General features: G+C 43.3%; 1 protein-coding gene across 1 annotated transcript; it reads right to left on the bottom strand.

The window, feature by feature from the left end:
* Positions 1 to 5,197: 5,197 nt before the first annotated feature.
* On the bottom strand, positions 5,198 to 16,136 carry synpo2la (synaptopodin 2-like a). The gene is made up of 4 exons (XM_066680106.1): positions 16,035 to 16,136; positions 12,283 to 12,434; positions 11,116 to 11,801; positions 5,198 to 7,740 (listed from the first exon to the last, which is right to left on the bottom strand). The coding sequence occupies exons 1-4, from the start codon at positions 16,134 to 16,136 to the stop codon at positions 5,198 to 5,200; spliced, it is 3,483 nt and encodes a 1,160-aa protein (XP_066536203.1).
* Between the last annotated feature and the right edge of the window lie 1,866 nt (positions 16,137 to 18,002).

Genomic DNA, 18,002 nt, shown 5'->3' with positions numbered 1-18,002 from the left:
TCATGTTCTTTGACCCGTCGACTTCTTTAAACACCATAAGGCCCACTCTATTAGGGAGCATTGAAATTGTCACAACCTACTAGAACTGGGTGTTCATCTAAACAGTAAACTGGACTGGTTGGACAACACACACGCACTGTATAAGAAAGGCCAGAGTAGCCTGCACCTGCTGAGGAGGCTCCGGTCCTTTGGAATACAGGGTGCACTTCTCCACTCTTTCTATGACTCTGTGGTGGCATCAGGCATCTTTTATGGTATTGTCAGCTGGGGAAGCGGCATTACAGCAGCTGATAGGAAGAAACTGGACAAGCTCATTAGGAAGGCAAGTTCTGTCCTGGGCTGTGCATTGGACTCAGTGGTCAAGGCCAATTTGAATTCATAATGAATGCCGGTCAGCCACTACAGGGGACAGCTGCAGTACTGGGCTGCTCATTCAGTGAAAGGCACCTCAGGAGAGATAACTGCTGCTCTTTTCTACCTACTGCTGTTAGACTCTACAATCAGAACCTCTCCAAGCCGAGATTCAGACACTGTCATAAACAAAAGATGGACTCATAACTCACCCTATCTTAAACACTCTACATGAACCCATAACCTGTTCTATCACTAATGCACTATAAGGACCCATACCCTATCCTTAACTACTCTATTTAATGTGCAATATTTGCTGTGAAGGACTGGCGCCCCCTCCAGGGTGTGTTCCCGCCTTGCGCCCAATGATTCCAGGTAGGCTCTGGACCCCCGCGACCCTGAACTGGATAAGGGTTACAGATAATGGATGGATGGGTATTTTGTGGAACATTCCGTGTTAATTGTAATCGCAAGTCTTTCTACTTTCTCTCATAACGGTTATTAAAGTAAGATTCAGACAGGATTATTCTTACCTTACCGGACGTGGGGTGAAGTAATTATTACCAGATTATCTCAGAAGTTTTAATCCCGTTCAAATAGACAATCTCAGACATTTTCCCGGAATGCGCGCTCCCGTTTCAGGAAAGACTCCTGAGCCGTTTAACGAGCAGTAAAAATTAACCCCGTGTTATATTAATCCGGCGCGAATTGCCTTGTGGGATAACATTACGTCATATAACGGGGAAAAGGAGCTTTTCGCGGGTTTTCTTGAGAACGGAGGAGATGTATGACGCGTTTAGTGTTGAAATATATGGTTTAAGTAAAAGCTTAGCGGTTAAACGAAGCACCACTAGAAAACGACCTGGAGATTACGTATTGTTATGAACAGGTGTTCTACTCTTTAAATGACCATTAAACTGTTCACAATAAGTTCTAATAGCTGTGTTAAGGATAAGTAAAGGTTTGGCCATCTTCTTGTTTGCCATGTAACCTAAAACGGCAAGTTTTCGTATTTACTCGCGTGGGCCCCCACGTGGCCACCTGCCCATAAAACCCGTGGATAATTTGGGACTGGCTACACCTCATTACCTGTACAACTCTCTTGACTGCCAATGTCAGTATTTATGTAACTGCTGTGATAGAACAGTACCTACAATACCTACACAATTTATGTGCTATATCCATGCTGTGAAGTTGTATAATGTATAGGTTTTATTTTTGTTTACTTATTTTATTTCTCAGCTAATAGATGTTTACATATTTGTCTACAGCATATCTTATATTTTGTATAATGTGCACCGATGTCTGCTTTTTATTTACTTATTTTTTAAACTCTGCTGCTGTAACAATGCAAATTACCCCAATGGATAATAAAATAATTCTATCATCACTTCAGTGTTGAGTAACAGAAAGGTTCATCATGAAATGTAAATAATATTTTTTAATTTGGTATTAGGCGGGGCGGCACGGTGGCGCAGCAGGCAGTGTTGCAGTCACACAGCTCCAGGGACCTGGAGGTTGTGGGTTCGATTCCCGCTCCGGGTGACTGTCTGTGAGGAGTGTGGTGTGTTCTGTCTGTGTGGGTTTCCTCCCACAGTCCAAAAACACACGTTGGTAGGTGGATTGGCGACTCAAAAGTGTCCATAGGTGTGAGTGTGTGTGTGTAGCCCTGTGAAGGACTGGTACCCCCTCCAGGGTGTATTCCTGCCTTGTGCCCAATGATTCCAGGTAGGCTCTGGACCCACCGTGACCCTGAACTGGACAAGGGTTACAGATAATGAATGAATGGTATTAGGTGTAGACTGCGGACGCATGACCTAGAGTGTGAAGCAGCAAGACAAAACCTATTATCATTTTTATTTCAGCTTGACTTTAAATCAGAACTAGAGAAAGAGCTCCCTGCTGTGTTCAGTTCTACACACTGCACATTTGTTTTTGCCTCTTCAAGGAAATTTGTAATGTCATTATTAGATGAGTGTCATGAAAAAATAATCAGAGAGACACAAAATTTAAATTAATTTTTTTTATTTCATGAAAAATAATATTTTTCCATCAAGTCATTCAATCCACTAGAGTCGCTCCCTAAAAATCTATTCACTTTTACACTCATTTGTACTCACCTAAGAGTCTAAATCAGTTATATAAAGCCCATACACATCATAAACAGTAGTGCCATTTCAAACTGACCGCTCAGCCCAGTGGACTAAAACAGCCACATTCATTGGGTGAGTTTGCAAATAGCTGCGCATCATTCACTATGAAGCTTTAATTGCAGTTCACAGAGTAAAACAGAATTCAATTAAGAACACTAAACAGACACATTCATTACGTAACATTTTCAGTGCTGTATCTTATTCAAGTTTTGGCAAGTCCGTTCAAATAGGTCAAGATCAATCAAGAAACTAATCACTTGAGCTTTAATCCCTATTTTCTCATATATTCTCTCAGTAGCTCACAATAACTTTGGTATTATCTGAGTTCCATACAGATTTCTTTAACAACTTCCTATCATTTCCCTCAATGCTGCCTGAGAACAGCTCGGCCTGGCCTTCTATTTACCTTCCTCTCTAACTGATCGCTCAGGGAACTCACTCAAATATCACATCCAGTTACCACAGACTGGTCTCAAATTCCTCTGCCTCTTTGTCATCATACAAATGTCCCTATATGACATGACCGTGGTGACTATCAGAAGGAAAACCTGATGCCTAATCCCAGTGATCCAGTGAATAACCCTCATAAACTCCTGAAGCATTAGCCAAGAAGTGTCACCGGCCTCGCGGTTCAGGTGTCACCGGCCTCACGGTTCAGGCCACTTCGGTTTCTGAAATGTACTATGGGACGTATCACATGTTGGTTTGACCACAGAGTGTGAAGTCACCATTCAAATAAAATAAAAAAATCACATATGCTTTTTCTCTATGTCATCAGTTTAATATAAGTGAGCAGTTCATGAATGCAACACATCTAGTCAGGACCCATTGGGATGATCCCGGTTAGCTGTTTACTTTGCTCCCACAAATAGGCTCTGACACTCATGCACCTGTTCCGTCTTGACTGTGCCAGAAGAGATATCGTTTCTGATAGGCCTGTGAGAGCCAGCATGGCCTACAGCTACACTCCCAGGGCTGCTGCTTCCATCTGAACAATGCTCTGCCAGTCTGTTTAAAGACCCAGTAAAGGTGTCAAAAAACAGAAAATTCCTGGTGGATTAGTGTGGCACATTTTATCAAAAACCCTTAACACATATGTGTTTTTAAGGAACACTAGGTAATATTTTTTCAATCTTCAAATTACCCCTTCAAAAGAGAGCTGGACGATATGGCCAAAATTTATATCACAATATATACTCTAATTTCTGTCAATATGATATAAATCCGACATCGATTTAAACAATACATAAAGCCACAGAAAAACTGCCAAGAACTGAAATCAACATGAGATCACCATCAAACAAAAACGTTTTGGATTTGTCCAATTAACTAACATTAAGTTAAATTGCAGTGAACTGATGGCGGAGCCCTGTAATGACCATCAGTGACAGATGCAGTAATAATGTGTACTGAAATACTGAACATGTGTATAAAATCATATAATTGTTACTGAAACATTGTATATTGCGATATATATTGATATTGAATTATTGTCCAGTCCTACTTCAAAATCACTGCAATGCTGCACAGACCTGTAACAGGGAGAATAGATCCTCCTAGTACACACTGCAACTCTAAGGGGAGCCCAGTAGCAAAACAAAAAAGAAAAACTACCTACCTAAACTTACCCAGTGTTCCTTGAAGTCAAGGTTGTCAATGTAGTTCATTTGCCACAGTGTTGTTTATAGGATTCTCTAGTGCTCCCCTGTCTGTAATCCCCTGTGACTTAGGGCTGCTCTGTATAATGCTGTGATGATCTATATGTTGTTAATGCTCTGATCTGAAAAATTATCTTAAGAGTATAACTAAAGGAACGCTAGGTAGTATTTTTACATTACAATTACAGCTCCAATATCACTGTGATGCTGCATAGGACTTCGAAAACTACACTTTGTAACTTCTGGAGGAGGGTAGGAGTGCTGTAAAAGTGAACTACACTCTGCAATTATGCTTATTTTTTTTATTTACGCTCCTCACGCTCCCCCTAGTGAAATTCATTTTTACAGCACTGTACTGAAATCAGGGCGGCACGGTGGCGCAGCAGGTAGTGTCGCAGTCACACAGCTCCATGGGCCTGTTGTGGGTTCGATTCCCGCTCCGGGTGACTGTCTGTGAGGAGTTTGGTGTGTTCTCCCCGTGTCTGCGTGGGTTTCCTCCCACAGTCCAAAAACACGTTGGTAGGTGGATTGGCGACTCAAAAGTGTCTGTAGGTGTGAGGGTGTGAGTGAAGGTGTGTGTGTCTGTGTTGCCCTGTGAAGGACTGGCGCCCCCTCCAGGGTGTATTCCCGCCTTACAGATAATGAATGAATGAATGAATGAATGTACTGAAATCAGTGTGGTGGAGGAGGGAGGGGGTCATTTCTTACCCTCTTCCAAAAGTTACATGGTTCAGTTTCTGCAGTTGCCGAGTACAGAGTAGCAAAGAGAGAGGCTCTATTCTCCCTATTACAGGTCAGTGGAGCATCACAATGGTTTTGATCCTGTTATATTAAGGTCAAAATATTACATAGTGATCCTTTAATACAGTTGAAGACTGACCGGTCAGAGTACCCCCCTCGGCTACATTCAGACTCAGATTTCCAAATTTAATATTTAACTGAACTTAACTTCTATGATTCTCTTTTGCTCTGCTTCTTCAGAATGCTTTTTTGATGGAAGCATGAAAGGGGGAGGATTTGGTTCTTTGCATCTTTTCAGTGGTGCAGGGCACCAGGCCTCCAGACATGGGGCTGTATGCCGGCTCGTGAGGCAATAAAGTTAGGCTTGGGTGCCTGCACCTGAACCCTCAGAGGATTGGGGGGCAAGGCACTGAGTTCAGGAGCACTCTTGAACTGTTTGGCAGCCTGGAGTCCCGAGTAGCTTAGGCTCAACATGCTGGACATTGGAGCGGGTGGTGAGTAGGGGGTCGGGAGAGATATAGGGGTGGCCGAAATTTTGGGGAGCTCTGGCAGACCTGGGGCTCGTGCCTGCATGGCTGTAGGCTCAGGCACAAGCTGAGGTGGAGGGGAAGCAGGTGTCATGGGTGGCGAAGTCATATTAAAGCGAGATATAGGGTCACCAAGTGTGGTTTGTGCACGTGGAGCAATCACAGTGGTGGTTAGGGTGGAGCCTGACATAGGCGTAGGTGTGGAGAAGCGTTTGATCTCATACACACGTGCTGTTTTTACAGGTACCTGCCTAGGTGTGGTTAAGGTGTGGCCCTGCTGTGCTTGCCTCTGCTGCTGGTAAGAGGGACCTGTGTTAAAGCTGAACATGGCTGGGTTGAGTTGGTAAGGCTGGCGCCTGATGAAGTCTATGGCCTTGATACCTTCTTTTTGCATCCCATAACCACCCCTACCCGCCTTAGAGCCACGCTCAGTATGCTTTGTGCCCCCACGCTGTAATCCTAGAGGACAGGAAGGGGACAGAAGTGGGTTGTACCCGATTGGTGGAGGAGCACGCACATTTGGGGAGTACTTCCACTGTGATGCTGTGAGTGAGGACTCTGGTGGCTGGACCATGGCCGTGACTGACTGAGGTTGCTGAGGCTGTACATACAGATGTGGTTGTTGTTGAAGTAGTAGTTGTTGTTGTTGCTGGTGGTTTACGGGTGCAGAATCGACGACAAAGTGATCCATGCGACTCTGCCTTCGTGCAAACAGCTCAGCCCCCTTCCCTTCTGCCTGAGGAATCTGGGTCACCTCTGTGATGACACGTGGTTTGGGAGCCACTGGTGGCGGCATTCTTACCCTCCTGTTATCTATGTCATAAGAATCCTCTTCAAAGGTAGTAACAGGGTCGAAATACACATGCCTGGGAGACTCATCCAGATTATGCACCAAAGATAACAGGTCAGGATTGGGCGAGTTCTTCTTGTTTTCTGTTGCCTTGAACATTGGCTTAAGGCCACTACGGCGACGAGCCACTTGAAGGATGCCAGTCCGGCCTCCAGCCCCTGGGGCTTTATCTCTGTACGCTACAGGAGACAGAGGAGTCATGGGGCTAGAAGGGGTAATTGGACTTGCAGTGGTAATAGGGGCAGCAGAAGGAGGGGGGATCATTGTAATCTCGGGGGAAGGGGTCACAACGGGAGCCATGGATGTTACGGTGGTGTGGTCAGTGGCTGGAGCATGAGGAGCAGTCATAGTAACAACGGCAGGCAGAACACTTACATCAGCTGGTACAGATGGAACAGCCATATTGTTGTCCATTGACGAGGAAAGATGTACAGGAAGGGATTCCACAGGTGCTGGTACAGCAACCGGAGGTGGGAGAGGGGCAAAAGTAGGCACAGTGGCTATTGTGGGGGGCATTCCAGGAGGTACAGCAGTACTTACATGCTCAGCTGTCATACTGGGAGGTGCAAAATCTATTGGTTTCTCCTCTGATGTGAACGTAGGTGCTGCCACTGCTATTGAGACGGGTCTAGCAGCCTTTTTAGCAACAGCAGGGCGGAACACAACGGGTGCAGTGGATGCTCTGTGGCTAATGAACCCAGGGGCAAAGGGGCGGGCTGTGCGGTTTAACACAGAGCTAGCCGGCAATTCTGGAAGAGCAGTGGGAAGAGGAGGCATCACATCAGACATAGAACTTACTTGCTGATTTATTAACGGCATCTCAGTGGTTGGTACTTGGAGTGGCATCTCTGCAACTGGAGCCTCCTGGTACAGCATTAACTCAGGTGGTCTGGCAGGTTTTGGTGCAACTGGTGGTGGCTGGGCACTGGGTTTCTCTTTCGCATACATTTGCGCAGGAGTTCTGGTCTGTGTTTGGCTTGGCATTTGATACTGTTGGACCTGAGCAGCGGCCATCTTCTTTGCGTGCTCCTCAGCTCTCTTCCTCTGTTGCTCAAATAGCTGGGCACCCTTACCTGTAGTGTCACTCAGGCCAGGGCTTGTAGCATCCTCTGCTCGCTCCCCTTCCAGACCTCTGGATGCTGATTTTTTATCCAGCATGTCCAGGACTTCGCTATCCCAGACGGGATCGGGTGCTGCACTGAATCCTTCCTCGTCAACCTCTGATTCACTGCCCAGGAAGATACTGTCCTCCTCTTGGGAGTCTAGGTCTTGGGAGTCTTCGTCCACGCTTCCATAACTTGTAAGAGTGTATTTCTTGGAGCGCTGGCGGCGTTTTTTGAACATTAGAACGCCCTTCGAGTGGGGGTTAGGTGCATCCGTCAGCAGGGAAGCAATAGTGCGGCACTTGGTCCGGGCCTCCTTTACCTGCTTGTCTTGCAGTGTTTCAACTCGGTTCAGCTCTGAATAGGGAAAATAATATGTTGTCAACAAATTTATATATTTTATATATATATATATATATAATTATTCCAAGAGTATGACGAATACCCGTGCATTTGTTCAATGTCTGATGGTACCACTGTGGGATGTGGTCCCTCGTTTTAGCTTCCAACTCAGCTCCATTCCCTGCCAGATATAGGCCTTTTATGGGCTGGCACAGTGTGTAATGATGCCCTCCCCCATTGATACACAACCAGATCTGACCTTTTAGACCTCAGATATCATTGTCTAAATCAGCCTGAGAAGATGTTTTTCAAGCATCCATGCATTCCACATGCTACTGAGGGGCATCTTATAAAAACATATCTCTTAACCATGACTCCATGGACCAGAAAAATACTTTGTAGGCCTGTGGATTGCCAAATTAACAACAGTACGCTAATGGCTCTCTTCCATTGCACGACTTGGATCTAATCGACTCTTGTGGTTTCTATTATGTAAATTTGGTACCTGGTACATTTCTTTTAGTACCTGCTCTCTCTTGTTGTTTCATACAAGTCGAGAAGGGACCAAAACGTGACGTGAAGATCTTGTGTGCTGATTTGGCTAGAGAGACTTTTCAAACACAACAAAATATAGACATCCACACATCCAAATACAAAACGTTTGTAAAATCTCCAAGCTACAGTAGAGATTCACATTTGTTTTTAAAGGACTGATAATGGCAGCACCTTGGTCTATTGAAGAAGTACAAACGTCGGTTGGATTGGTGGCTGATGAAAGACTTCATGCAGCAAGAAACAAAAATAATTCCACTGATCTGTTGGAACTGCTGCAAGGCAAATCTTTGTTCATTCCCATAAACTACACTTGAATTCGACTAAAGTAACTTCTGCCGTTGTTTCCTGTGGTTACCTTTTGAGACAGTGTTTTATGACATGACCAAACGTTGGTACAATTCGGATATTGGGAGCGTTGCTAGTGGAAAATTGACCATGAGTACAGCCAGGTAGAGTAGGTGCCATGCAGTGGAAAAGCACCATAACAATACTTAAGCACATCAGTCAAGTTTTAGAAAATCATTATTGCATCTTAGTGTCTCAGGTTAGAGCTTGAACTAAAGCATTTTCTCGAACATAATGAGTTTGATCTCAAAGGGGTATTTCTCCGGTTTTCAGGAATTGAAGGCATAGGAGTCATTCAGAGTGGTTTGATGTGAAATGCTTTGTTCTAGAGAAGCTTACCCAATCATAATTATTCACAGCAGTGGTGCCAGGAACAAGATGTTAATACCTCTGAAAACTACCTTACAGGAAAGTCACAAAAGTCTATTTTAAATCCATCCACACGACTGAGAGGCAGACATATACCTCTATGCTCCACTAAATAAGATATTATATGATATAACTCAGTTCACAGCTCAAAGACAATCTTGACAATGTTGGAGCTCAGTCCAGTGTTGTGCAGAGATTTATGGGAGTTTACTTATTTTACCTTCTAAAACAGCACCTCCTCAATTATCCATGTGCAGGATGGCTTATATTTTCATGTGCCGGTCCAGATTTCGGGGCAGAGCCTAGCTTTAGAAATGTTCAGTATTTCTCTTCCTCTTTCAGTCACTGTACATTTACGTGAAGCCCTTATTTAACACACAGTTTTACTGTCTAATTGAAGCTTAATGAGCAGTGTTCATTTAAGTCCGTATTTCTCCAGCGACACAAACATGAAATGCAAAACCCTGCTGGCCAACTGCCCTCGCATCAACAAACACAACTAGGATTAATGAAAAAGGTTCTAATGGTAACTGCTTGTTGTGTCTGGCAATTATAGACAAGCACATGCTATAAATAGAACACGATAATGTGAGCGTAAATGTGTGTCTTGTGGAGGGTCTTTGTGCAGTTATATTTGCAAACCCAAACAAGTGCAGGAAGTGAAAAGCACTGAAATAATATATATATTTATATTCCTAGATTCCTAGATATATATAATATTTGAAAGAAGAGGTGGAAAGGTTTGAGGAGGTGAGAAGGCTGCATAAGAGAGGAGTTTGGGGTTTGGGGGTGGGAACTGCTACTTGACACTAGAGAGCAGCTGGAGATGCTTTGGCCGTCTCATCGAGCCAGTGCTCAGGTTATCCTCCCACAGAAGCGCAGTACAAATATAGACCCTCAGTTTGGCTCAAAGAGCCACCACAGGCAGCTCTCTTCTCCTCAAGTGGTCCCATGAAGACTATCACATTGCCATTTAATAAAATATGCTAACTACATTACCTGAGACAAGTGGTGACATTCAAAGCACAAGCCACACACAAAGGCAAACCAGCTGTTCTGGTGGGTAGTTCTGGACTTGATCCAGGCTACTGAAGTGCCACTTCAATGTCCTTTCTAAAGAGCGATATATTCTAAGTAAAGAGACCCACTCAGAAATACCTGTCATGCATCTCAGAGATAGACTCATGAGAGGTCATTATCACTATCGTTTATCCACACATATCCCAGGTTAAATATACATTATAATGCTTATTATTCAGAACGTATAAGGAACCATTCTGCAACTACAATTAATCTAATGTTCACAGCACAGTCCCACATTCATTTCATAATTCAGCAATTAACAAAACTATTATTAACAAAACTAAAATTAAAAAGTTACACTAAAATTTCAGGTTTATATTTTTTACAATAATAATTGTATTTTTGCTCTTGAACCCACCCTCCTCCAGAAGTTACATAGTGCTGTTTCTGCAGTGCTGGGCCTGACGTAACAATAAAAAAGGCTTGATTCTCTCTATTACTGGTCAGTGAAACATCATAAACAATTTAAGCTGTAATTTGAAGGTAAAAATACTACCTAATGTTGCTCTAAAGGAACACAAGGTAAGATTAGGTGTTGCACCTGGGCTTCCCCTGCATTTGCAGAGTGTAGTTATGTTTTCCAGTACTCTCCTCCAAAAGTTACATAATGCAGTTTCTGCAGTGCTAAGAATGGAGTAGCAGCAGAGACAGATAGTCTTTTCTCCCTATTACAGGTCAGTGGAGGATTCACAATACATTTTGAAGCTGTAATTTTAAGGTAAAAATACTACCTACTGTTGCTTTAAAAGTTGCTTGTACTTTCTGCTTCACACAATTCAAGGAATCTCAAAGATATTAAGGTTTGGGCTCTGGTATCGTCAGTCCATATTAATGCTGTGAAGAGTAATGGTTTAATTAAAAATTAATGAACAATTATGTGAACATAATGGCTGCCTTGAGTGGACATGACATCAGTGGAGGTTGGTCTCTGGGTTTTGCACAGCACTGTAGTTAATATGACGTTGTTACGAGAACGAGGAGAAAGTGTGGTCTCACATATGGGTCTTTATATATGAAGGGCTTACTACATATACTCACTGGCTTGTTTTGCTTTGTCCATGTAGGTCATTGTAAGCTCTTCATCTACTGGTTTGTCGACTGGCCCCACCATGGGCACCAAATGTCGCCTTGAGCTCAGCATCAGTGCCTCCTTTGCTCTCTGTGGAGAAACCAGAGGAGGAACGCTGGTGGGCTCCTGGAACCCAGAGTCTTCCTCCATCACTGCAGGGCTCTGGTCATCTGCACTCATGGAGGAGGTTTCAGTGGAGGTGTTGAAGGACCAGCTGCCAGCCGGAGGAGGCTGGTAAACCACTTCTCTGCGAGTAACCCCATGTAAGGTGTCCCCTCCTGCCTCCGCTGTGTGAACTTGGGCGTCTGGTGCGCTGTCGTAGCCACTCATCTCTGACGTTTCTCCTTCTGGGGAGGCCCGACCCGCTTTCCCTGGCGCGTTACTGGGGCTGCGTCGCTTCGGTCTGCGTTGTTTCTCATGGGCTCCCACATCCGCATCACTGTCCGTCTCTCCGTAATAAGCCTCACTGCCCGGTGGTGAGGTCAAGCCACTGCGGCCAGCGGGGGATATCATTGAACTGCGGTGGACTTGTCGAACGCTGGCCTGCTGGGCTCTGGATGGCGACTTGGCCCTAAGGGCAGCTCGGTACTCTTTATCAATACGGGGAGAAGGAGCTCGTTGCACCAGAACTACCGACTGGAAGCCAGCCGGCGTCCTGCCACGCGTGTAAAGAGGTAAAACGGCAAAGGGCATGTAAGTAGTACGACAGTAATACAAAATTGTAACTGATATTTTTTTAAATTAAAGGAACACTACGTAATTTTTTTTAATGTAATTCATTTTTACAGCACTTTACTGGAATCAGTGGGAAGGGGGTGGGAGAGGGGTGGTTTCCTACCCTCTTCCAAAAGTTACATAGTGTAGTTTCCCACAGTAGCATTGACAGAAGCACTATTCTCCTGACTACCAGACTGTGAAGCATCATAATGATTTTAAAGCTGTAATTTTAAAGTAAAAATATTACGTAGTGTTCCTTTAAACACTTGTCGTCTATAACATACTAACGCAACTAATAATTTCTGGTTTAAATATATATAAAAAAACTTAAAATATAAACATAATTCAACACAGTTTACACATGAAACTAATCACTGTTATTTGCCTTTTATTTTATAAAGAAAGAGGAAATGATTTACCTCTTTACCCGGATGCGCAGAGCTCCAGGGATGCTGTCAATAAGGTTCATGGCCTGAGCGTGAGACAGATTCCCGCAGGAGCTGTCATTGATGGATACCAGCTCATCTCCCTCCCGCAGTCCCGCTCTGCATGCCTTACTGCGCTTCCGCACCTACTCCAGCAGAGAAAGAGCAGCAGAATTGAACAGGGCACTTACATATTCAAGTCAAACATTAAAGAGTACATTATGAATGTAACATGTAATCCAGAATTGTTGGCACTCCAAATATAGAAGATCAAAAAGGCATTTTCAAGCAGTTAGGTGTGGGAGTACGTTTAAAAGCATTTTCTTAGTGTTACAGAAACTGTAATTCAAATAGGTCTATTGTCATTTTATGGTAACAGTTGCATGGTAAAATTAAAAATGACAGTTGTCTTTATTCAACAAAAAATTAACCTAAGAATTAAGTCTGAAATTGGCAAGTGAGAATATTATTTTGAGTTCCATCAAAGAAAAAGCGCTGCGCAAACACAAGTGCATTCGCTTGTTTTGTTCTTGTGGACAGTATCGTATCCAAAAATACGTATGAGTTTGTCTTTAGAAGAGTTAAAGATTGTTGATGTTAATGATCATGAATGTAGAACTACTTAATTACTACTTAACTTTTACTATTTTGAATTTACTGATTAAATTCAATGATTCATTATCTGTAAGCACTTATCCAGTTCAGGGTCGCAGTGGGTCCAGAGCCCACCTGGAATCATTGGGCGCAAGGCGGGAATACACCCTGGAGGGGGCGCCAGTCCTTCACAGGGCAACACACACACACACACACACTCACACCTACAGAACTTTTTTGAGTCGCCAATCCACCTTACAATGTGTGTTTTTGGACTGTGGGAGGAATCCAGAGCACCCAGAGGAAACCCACGTGGACACAGGGAGAACACACCAAACTCATCACAGACAGTCACCCGGAGCGGGAATCGAACCCACAACCTCCAGGTCTCTGGAGCTGTGTGACTGAACACTACCTGCTGCGCCACCGTGCCGCCCCCTTTCAGTGATAATGTTATTTAACTATAACTACAACAACAACAACAACAACAAAAGACAGTTTTTTAAATGGCCACAACAAGGATCTACCACCTTGATTCATACTGGAGATTACATCATCTTATTTGACTCTTCCTAAGAAAAACCCACCCTTGGTATTTGTTACTAAAAACCCTTTTTGTGGCTGACCCGAAGACAGTTTTTGTGTTACTCGTGTGTGACATTTACAGTTAGTCATGGAGGATAATAACCTTGTTTTATGCTCAAAATGTGGAACCAACCTTCATAGGTTCTTCACAGGAACAAAATGAATGATGTCACTATTTTCCCAAATACACTCTGATTCAGGCATTATACATTTGAACAAAGTCTGGGGGTAGTACATAGAAATAATATATAAAGCAAATAACTGGGTAATGTCTGTATTTGTTCATTTTTCAATTCACTGAATCATTCTCAATTAAAACAATGTTTCTGTTCTTTTATTTTTAAAGAGTTTCCTCCCTGATATTAAACACCCTCCACCCCACAGTGCTGACCAGGTAACCCTCCAGATCCAAGCTCAACAGGCTTGTAGGAGAACACCAACTACCCAGATCCATTATTTTACCCGGTGCGGACTGATAGCTCTCCTTCCCACCTGGAGAGAACGAGTGCCCTCTTGGACCCCTGGCCTAGACTGTATTAAAAATGTACGAATGCCAGTTAGGTGGCAGTTTCAATGCTGTTGATCCTGACGATACTTCAATGAACAATTTGAAAGGTTAGCTTTATCTAGAACCTGCTGAATGCAGTGCTACTCAGCAGTGACATGGCTCTGTATGAAGCACACAGATAGAGCAGCACATTCAGGCTAGGATCATTAGTGCTGTTTGTGACACACTAAGACATTAAAATGCCAGCCAAGAGAGGGCAGTGCTCAGAGCCTGGTTCCAGCTGGCACCGCCAAAACACATCTGATAAGGTCAGTTCTGATCAAGTCATTTCCCTAAACCTGGAATTATTACAAACTCTCTAAACACTCCACTATCTCCAAAACCACACGTTGATGTCCAGTTAAAAACATGTATCTCCAGAAATAGTATCTTTACAGGAGAAGGGGAAAAAAACTGTAAAGAGAAGTCATTTTGGAGCGAATCTCTAAACTTGGGATCTGGGAAATCTGTGTGTATACCTAATCGCACATTGGACGTCAGTGTTTGTTAATAGGTTTCGACACACCTGCTCATACATCTGATTTGAGATCAGTCTTCTCCATATCAGAAGATTGTTCTGACTAAGAAATAGCAGAGAAGGCAAATTCAGGATTACAGGGTCAAGTCCTTGTCAGAGAGAACTCTCCTGAGATCTCTGAGGCTGGTCTGAGATGATTAAAGTAGTCAGGCAAAAATACTTTTGCCACCTCTGATCAATAGCAATGTGATCTGAGATATAGAGCATGCTCATGTCTCCAGTCTCATGACAAACACTAACACAAGCAGAAAACCTCAGAAACTTTGCATCTCAGTAGTCTCCAAAAGACTACTGAGCCAGGACTCAGATGGACACAGACATATGTGTGAATACAGCCTGTGGTCTGAGGCTGGGTGCAGGTCTAGGATTAATATGAAATGTTGGTGATATCTCACTGGTGTTCTATTATGCTATGATGAGATTCTCGCCCAATGTGACCTGTGCATAACACCCAAAACAGTCTGAGTGGCAAACGTTCATCTGACATTTGAGATGTCTGCAGTGAGATTAGGGTAAGAGATAATAAGATTTCGGCATAGTCAACACTCGGTAAACCCAGCTGTAACTGTGTGCTTATACAGGGCAACAGATGATATCCTGTCCAGAGATAGGACCCCTGCTCCAAAACAGGAGAAAGTGGATTCCTCTTAAATATAACAGTAACAGGAGCTTAGCATTGCTGGGAAAGTTCTTAATGGGGTCTGCGTCTGTGTGAAATTCTACTATGATGTGTATTCTCTACTGCAAAAACAGAGCAATATCACTTTCAGAAGCTCTGGCAGCAAACAATCATTTTCACTACAACATCTGAACACAGCAGCTGTCCTTCACATTGTGTGAAAATGTCTTGATGAATTGGCCAATAGAAATGCTCCAAGGTTTTTTTTTTCCCCTTCCTCTATAAAGTTGCTATTTTGGATATACACGGTTTACTTTGGAGAGGGGCGATATATAAACCAGCTTCTTTTTTTCCCAACATGCAGGACCTATTTGTGTTGGCCTCCTAAAGCCCCCCCAACCCACAAACCACCAAACAAACAGAACCAGATCATATTCAACAGATTTCCCAACCGAAACAGACTGGACTTGGGTTTCCGTGTCATGTCAGTTCAATAGAAAAGCAATATATTCAGCCTGTCGTATCATGAAATATGTTAATGCCATTAATCCAGCAGACATTAGCAGCAATGTTAATGTGGGACTGCTCTGGATTCTGAGAGATGAGTTTAAAGTTCACCGTTCTATCAATCACTTGGCTGTCTTCATCAGCGATCCATTCCAGATGAGGCACATGACTCACTGCCCTGTGCCTCAGGCCTCAAAACATTTGAGTTGGTCCAAAGAAGACCAATAATCGGCTTTATTAAATCAACGGTGGGCACACACAGTAAACACATGAATATATAAGAGGTACTCTGGACGAAGGAACAATTTCAAAACACGCAGAGCTGATAGATCTGTTAGTGAACATGTGAACCATACCTTGGCAACCTGCAGGGGTCTTTGGTGCTGCACTCCCCCCTGTAGCCTGAAGCCCCATGGAGCTCCTCCGGACAGTGTAATGACGACCTCCTCCGCCACCATGGCTCAAAATCCGATGCTTCTCTCTGCGTTGTCTGGGGGTTGGAGCTGGAGGGGACCTCAATTTTGTTTCAGAAGCCCCATGTTTTGTCTCAGGGCCCCCTCAGAGGACAGCCACATTCTACAGCCACAAACAATGTTCCTGAGAGCACTATCTGTTTGCCAACCTGAATCCTCTCGCTCTCTTTCTTTTGCACAAAGACTCACACATGCCCCCCTCCCACTCTCTGAGCTGGAGATTGGTGATAGGGGTAGAGCAGTTAAAGAGAGTTAAAATAGAGAGAGAGAGAGAGAGAGAGAGAGAGAGAGAGAGAGAGAGAGAGAGAGAGAGAGGATTTGGAGACATCCACGTTTGCTTACATGGTGGAATTCAGTGCTGGTTGAAGGGAGGGCCTAGTAACACTTGTCCTGTCACTCAAAACAAACTGACTTTAGAGAGGATGGAGGGTAAAAAGGGGAAGGGGCAGGGTGATGTGCTAAAAATAGGACGCCTTACCAACTGTAGTAGGTTTGCAGACACATTAATACAATGCAAACACAAAACCAAAAGTCACAGCTCTCCCTGTTTATGCACATTTAATATGCACACTTATATACTTTGTTACAGTTGTTACTGAAGCCATCATGTAAAATTTAAACTACTGTACGTAGAAACTGCTGACAACCGAAACGATAATAAAAGTGCAAATATTTCCAATCAGGTTTAGTGCATGATACAATTAAGATTATCATTCTGCCACAGGCAAGCATTCCTGAACAGGCCCAGGTGACCCCACTTTTGGCTGAATACTAACTAGAATTTCAACAGGAACAGCAACTACCTTTGGCAAAACTATGGAATCCCCACCCTTAGAGGAAGATCACATAGCCTTTTATTTTTTAACAAGTAAACAAGTCACAGATATGGCACTAGTTTTGTGTAATAGTGGAACACTCCAGCTGCGTGACACATACCTTAAAGGAATTAAACTACGTGAATCAATGGCAGATTTTCCCTGATCAGTTAGAGAGAGGAAATGGGGAATCACTAAATGCTAAGCAAATAGTGGAATCATCTTTGTGAATTCCATTTTCTAAACCAAATAACATCACAGTTCTCAAAATGCAAACTAGTCTAGGAGTTTTTGCTTTTACAGACGTTAATAAACCGCTGGGCTTGGCTAAAGGAATGCAAACACGGTCCCACCAAGAAAATGTCTCATAGAAATACTTAGAAAGAAAGAAGGAACACCTTTATTGATCCCCTTAGGGAAAGTGCTTCTCTGCATTTGACCCATCCATGGTAGTAAACACACAAACACACACTAGGGGCAGTGAACACAAACACAACCGGAGCAGGGAGCTGAAACTTGGGGGTTAGGTGCCTTGCTTAAGCCGTATTTCAGCCGTATTTCGTATTTCTGCATTTCAGCCGTAAATTATGCAACTTTGTCGAAATGTGCTGCCATACTGTACTTTTATACATAGTTTAAATAAAATAGTCGGTAAGCTAAAAGTAGTGTATCAGAAAATACCCAAATCCCTCTATTAAAGAAATGATAATATTACTACTGTGATAATTAATGGTTTTATAGGTTTTTTTTTTTTTTACATTTAATTCGTCGTGTACAGTTTTGGAACACTCAAACTAATAATAACAGTAAACTACAATTTTGTTATGCGCCGGAGGAAAACGTTTAATACGACTAACACATTAAAACATAAAACATTTTTGTCTGAGCATGCGCTCATAAGGTATGCACAACTCGTCAGAACACCATTCATTCATTCATTATCTGTAGCCCTTATCCAGTTCAGGGTCGCGGTGGGTCCAGAGCCTACCTGGAATCATTGGGCACAAGGCGGGAATACACCCTGGAGGGGGCGCCA

Source organism: Hoplias malabaricus, chromosome 8, assembly GCF_029633855.1.
Source record: "Hoplias malabaricus isolate fHopMal1 chromosome 8, fHopMal1.hap1, whole genome shotgun sequence".
In the NCBI taxonomy this organism is placed as follows: domain Eukaryota; kingdom Metazoa; phylum Chordata; class Actinopteri; order Characiformes; family Erythrinidae; genus Hoplias; species Hoplias malabaricus.
This window is presented reverse-complemented; position numbering and strand designations above follow the sequence as displayed.

Coding starts and splice junctions, on each gene's coding strand:
- synpo2la (XM_066680106.1), bottom strand. CDS start 16,136: ATGGTGGCGGAGGAGGTCGTCATTACACTGTCCGGAGGAGCTCCATGG. Junction 12,435..16,034: donor GACCCCTGCAGGTTGCCAAG/GTATGGTTCACA, acceptor CTGCTGGAGTAG/GTGCGGAAGCGCAGTAAGGC. Junction 7,741..11,115: donor GGACAAAGCAAAACAAGCCA/GTGAGTATATGT, acceptor TTCCCTATTCAG/AGCTGAACCGAGTTGAAACA.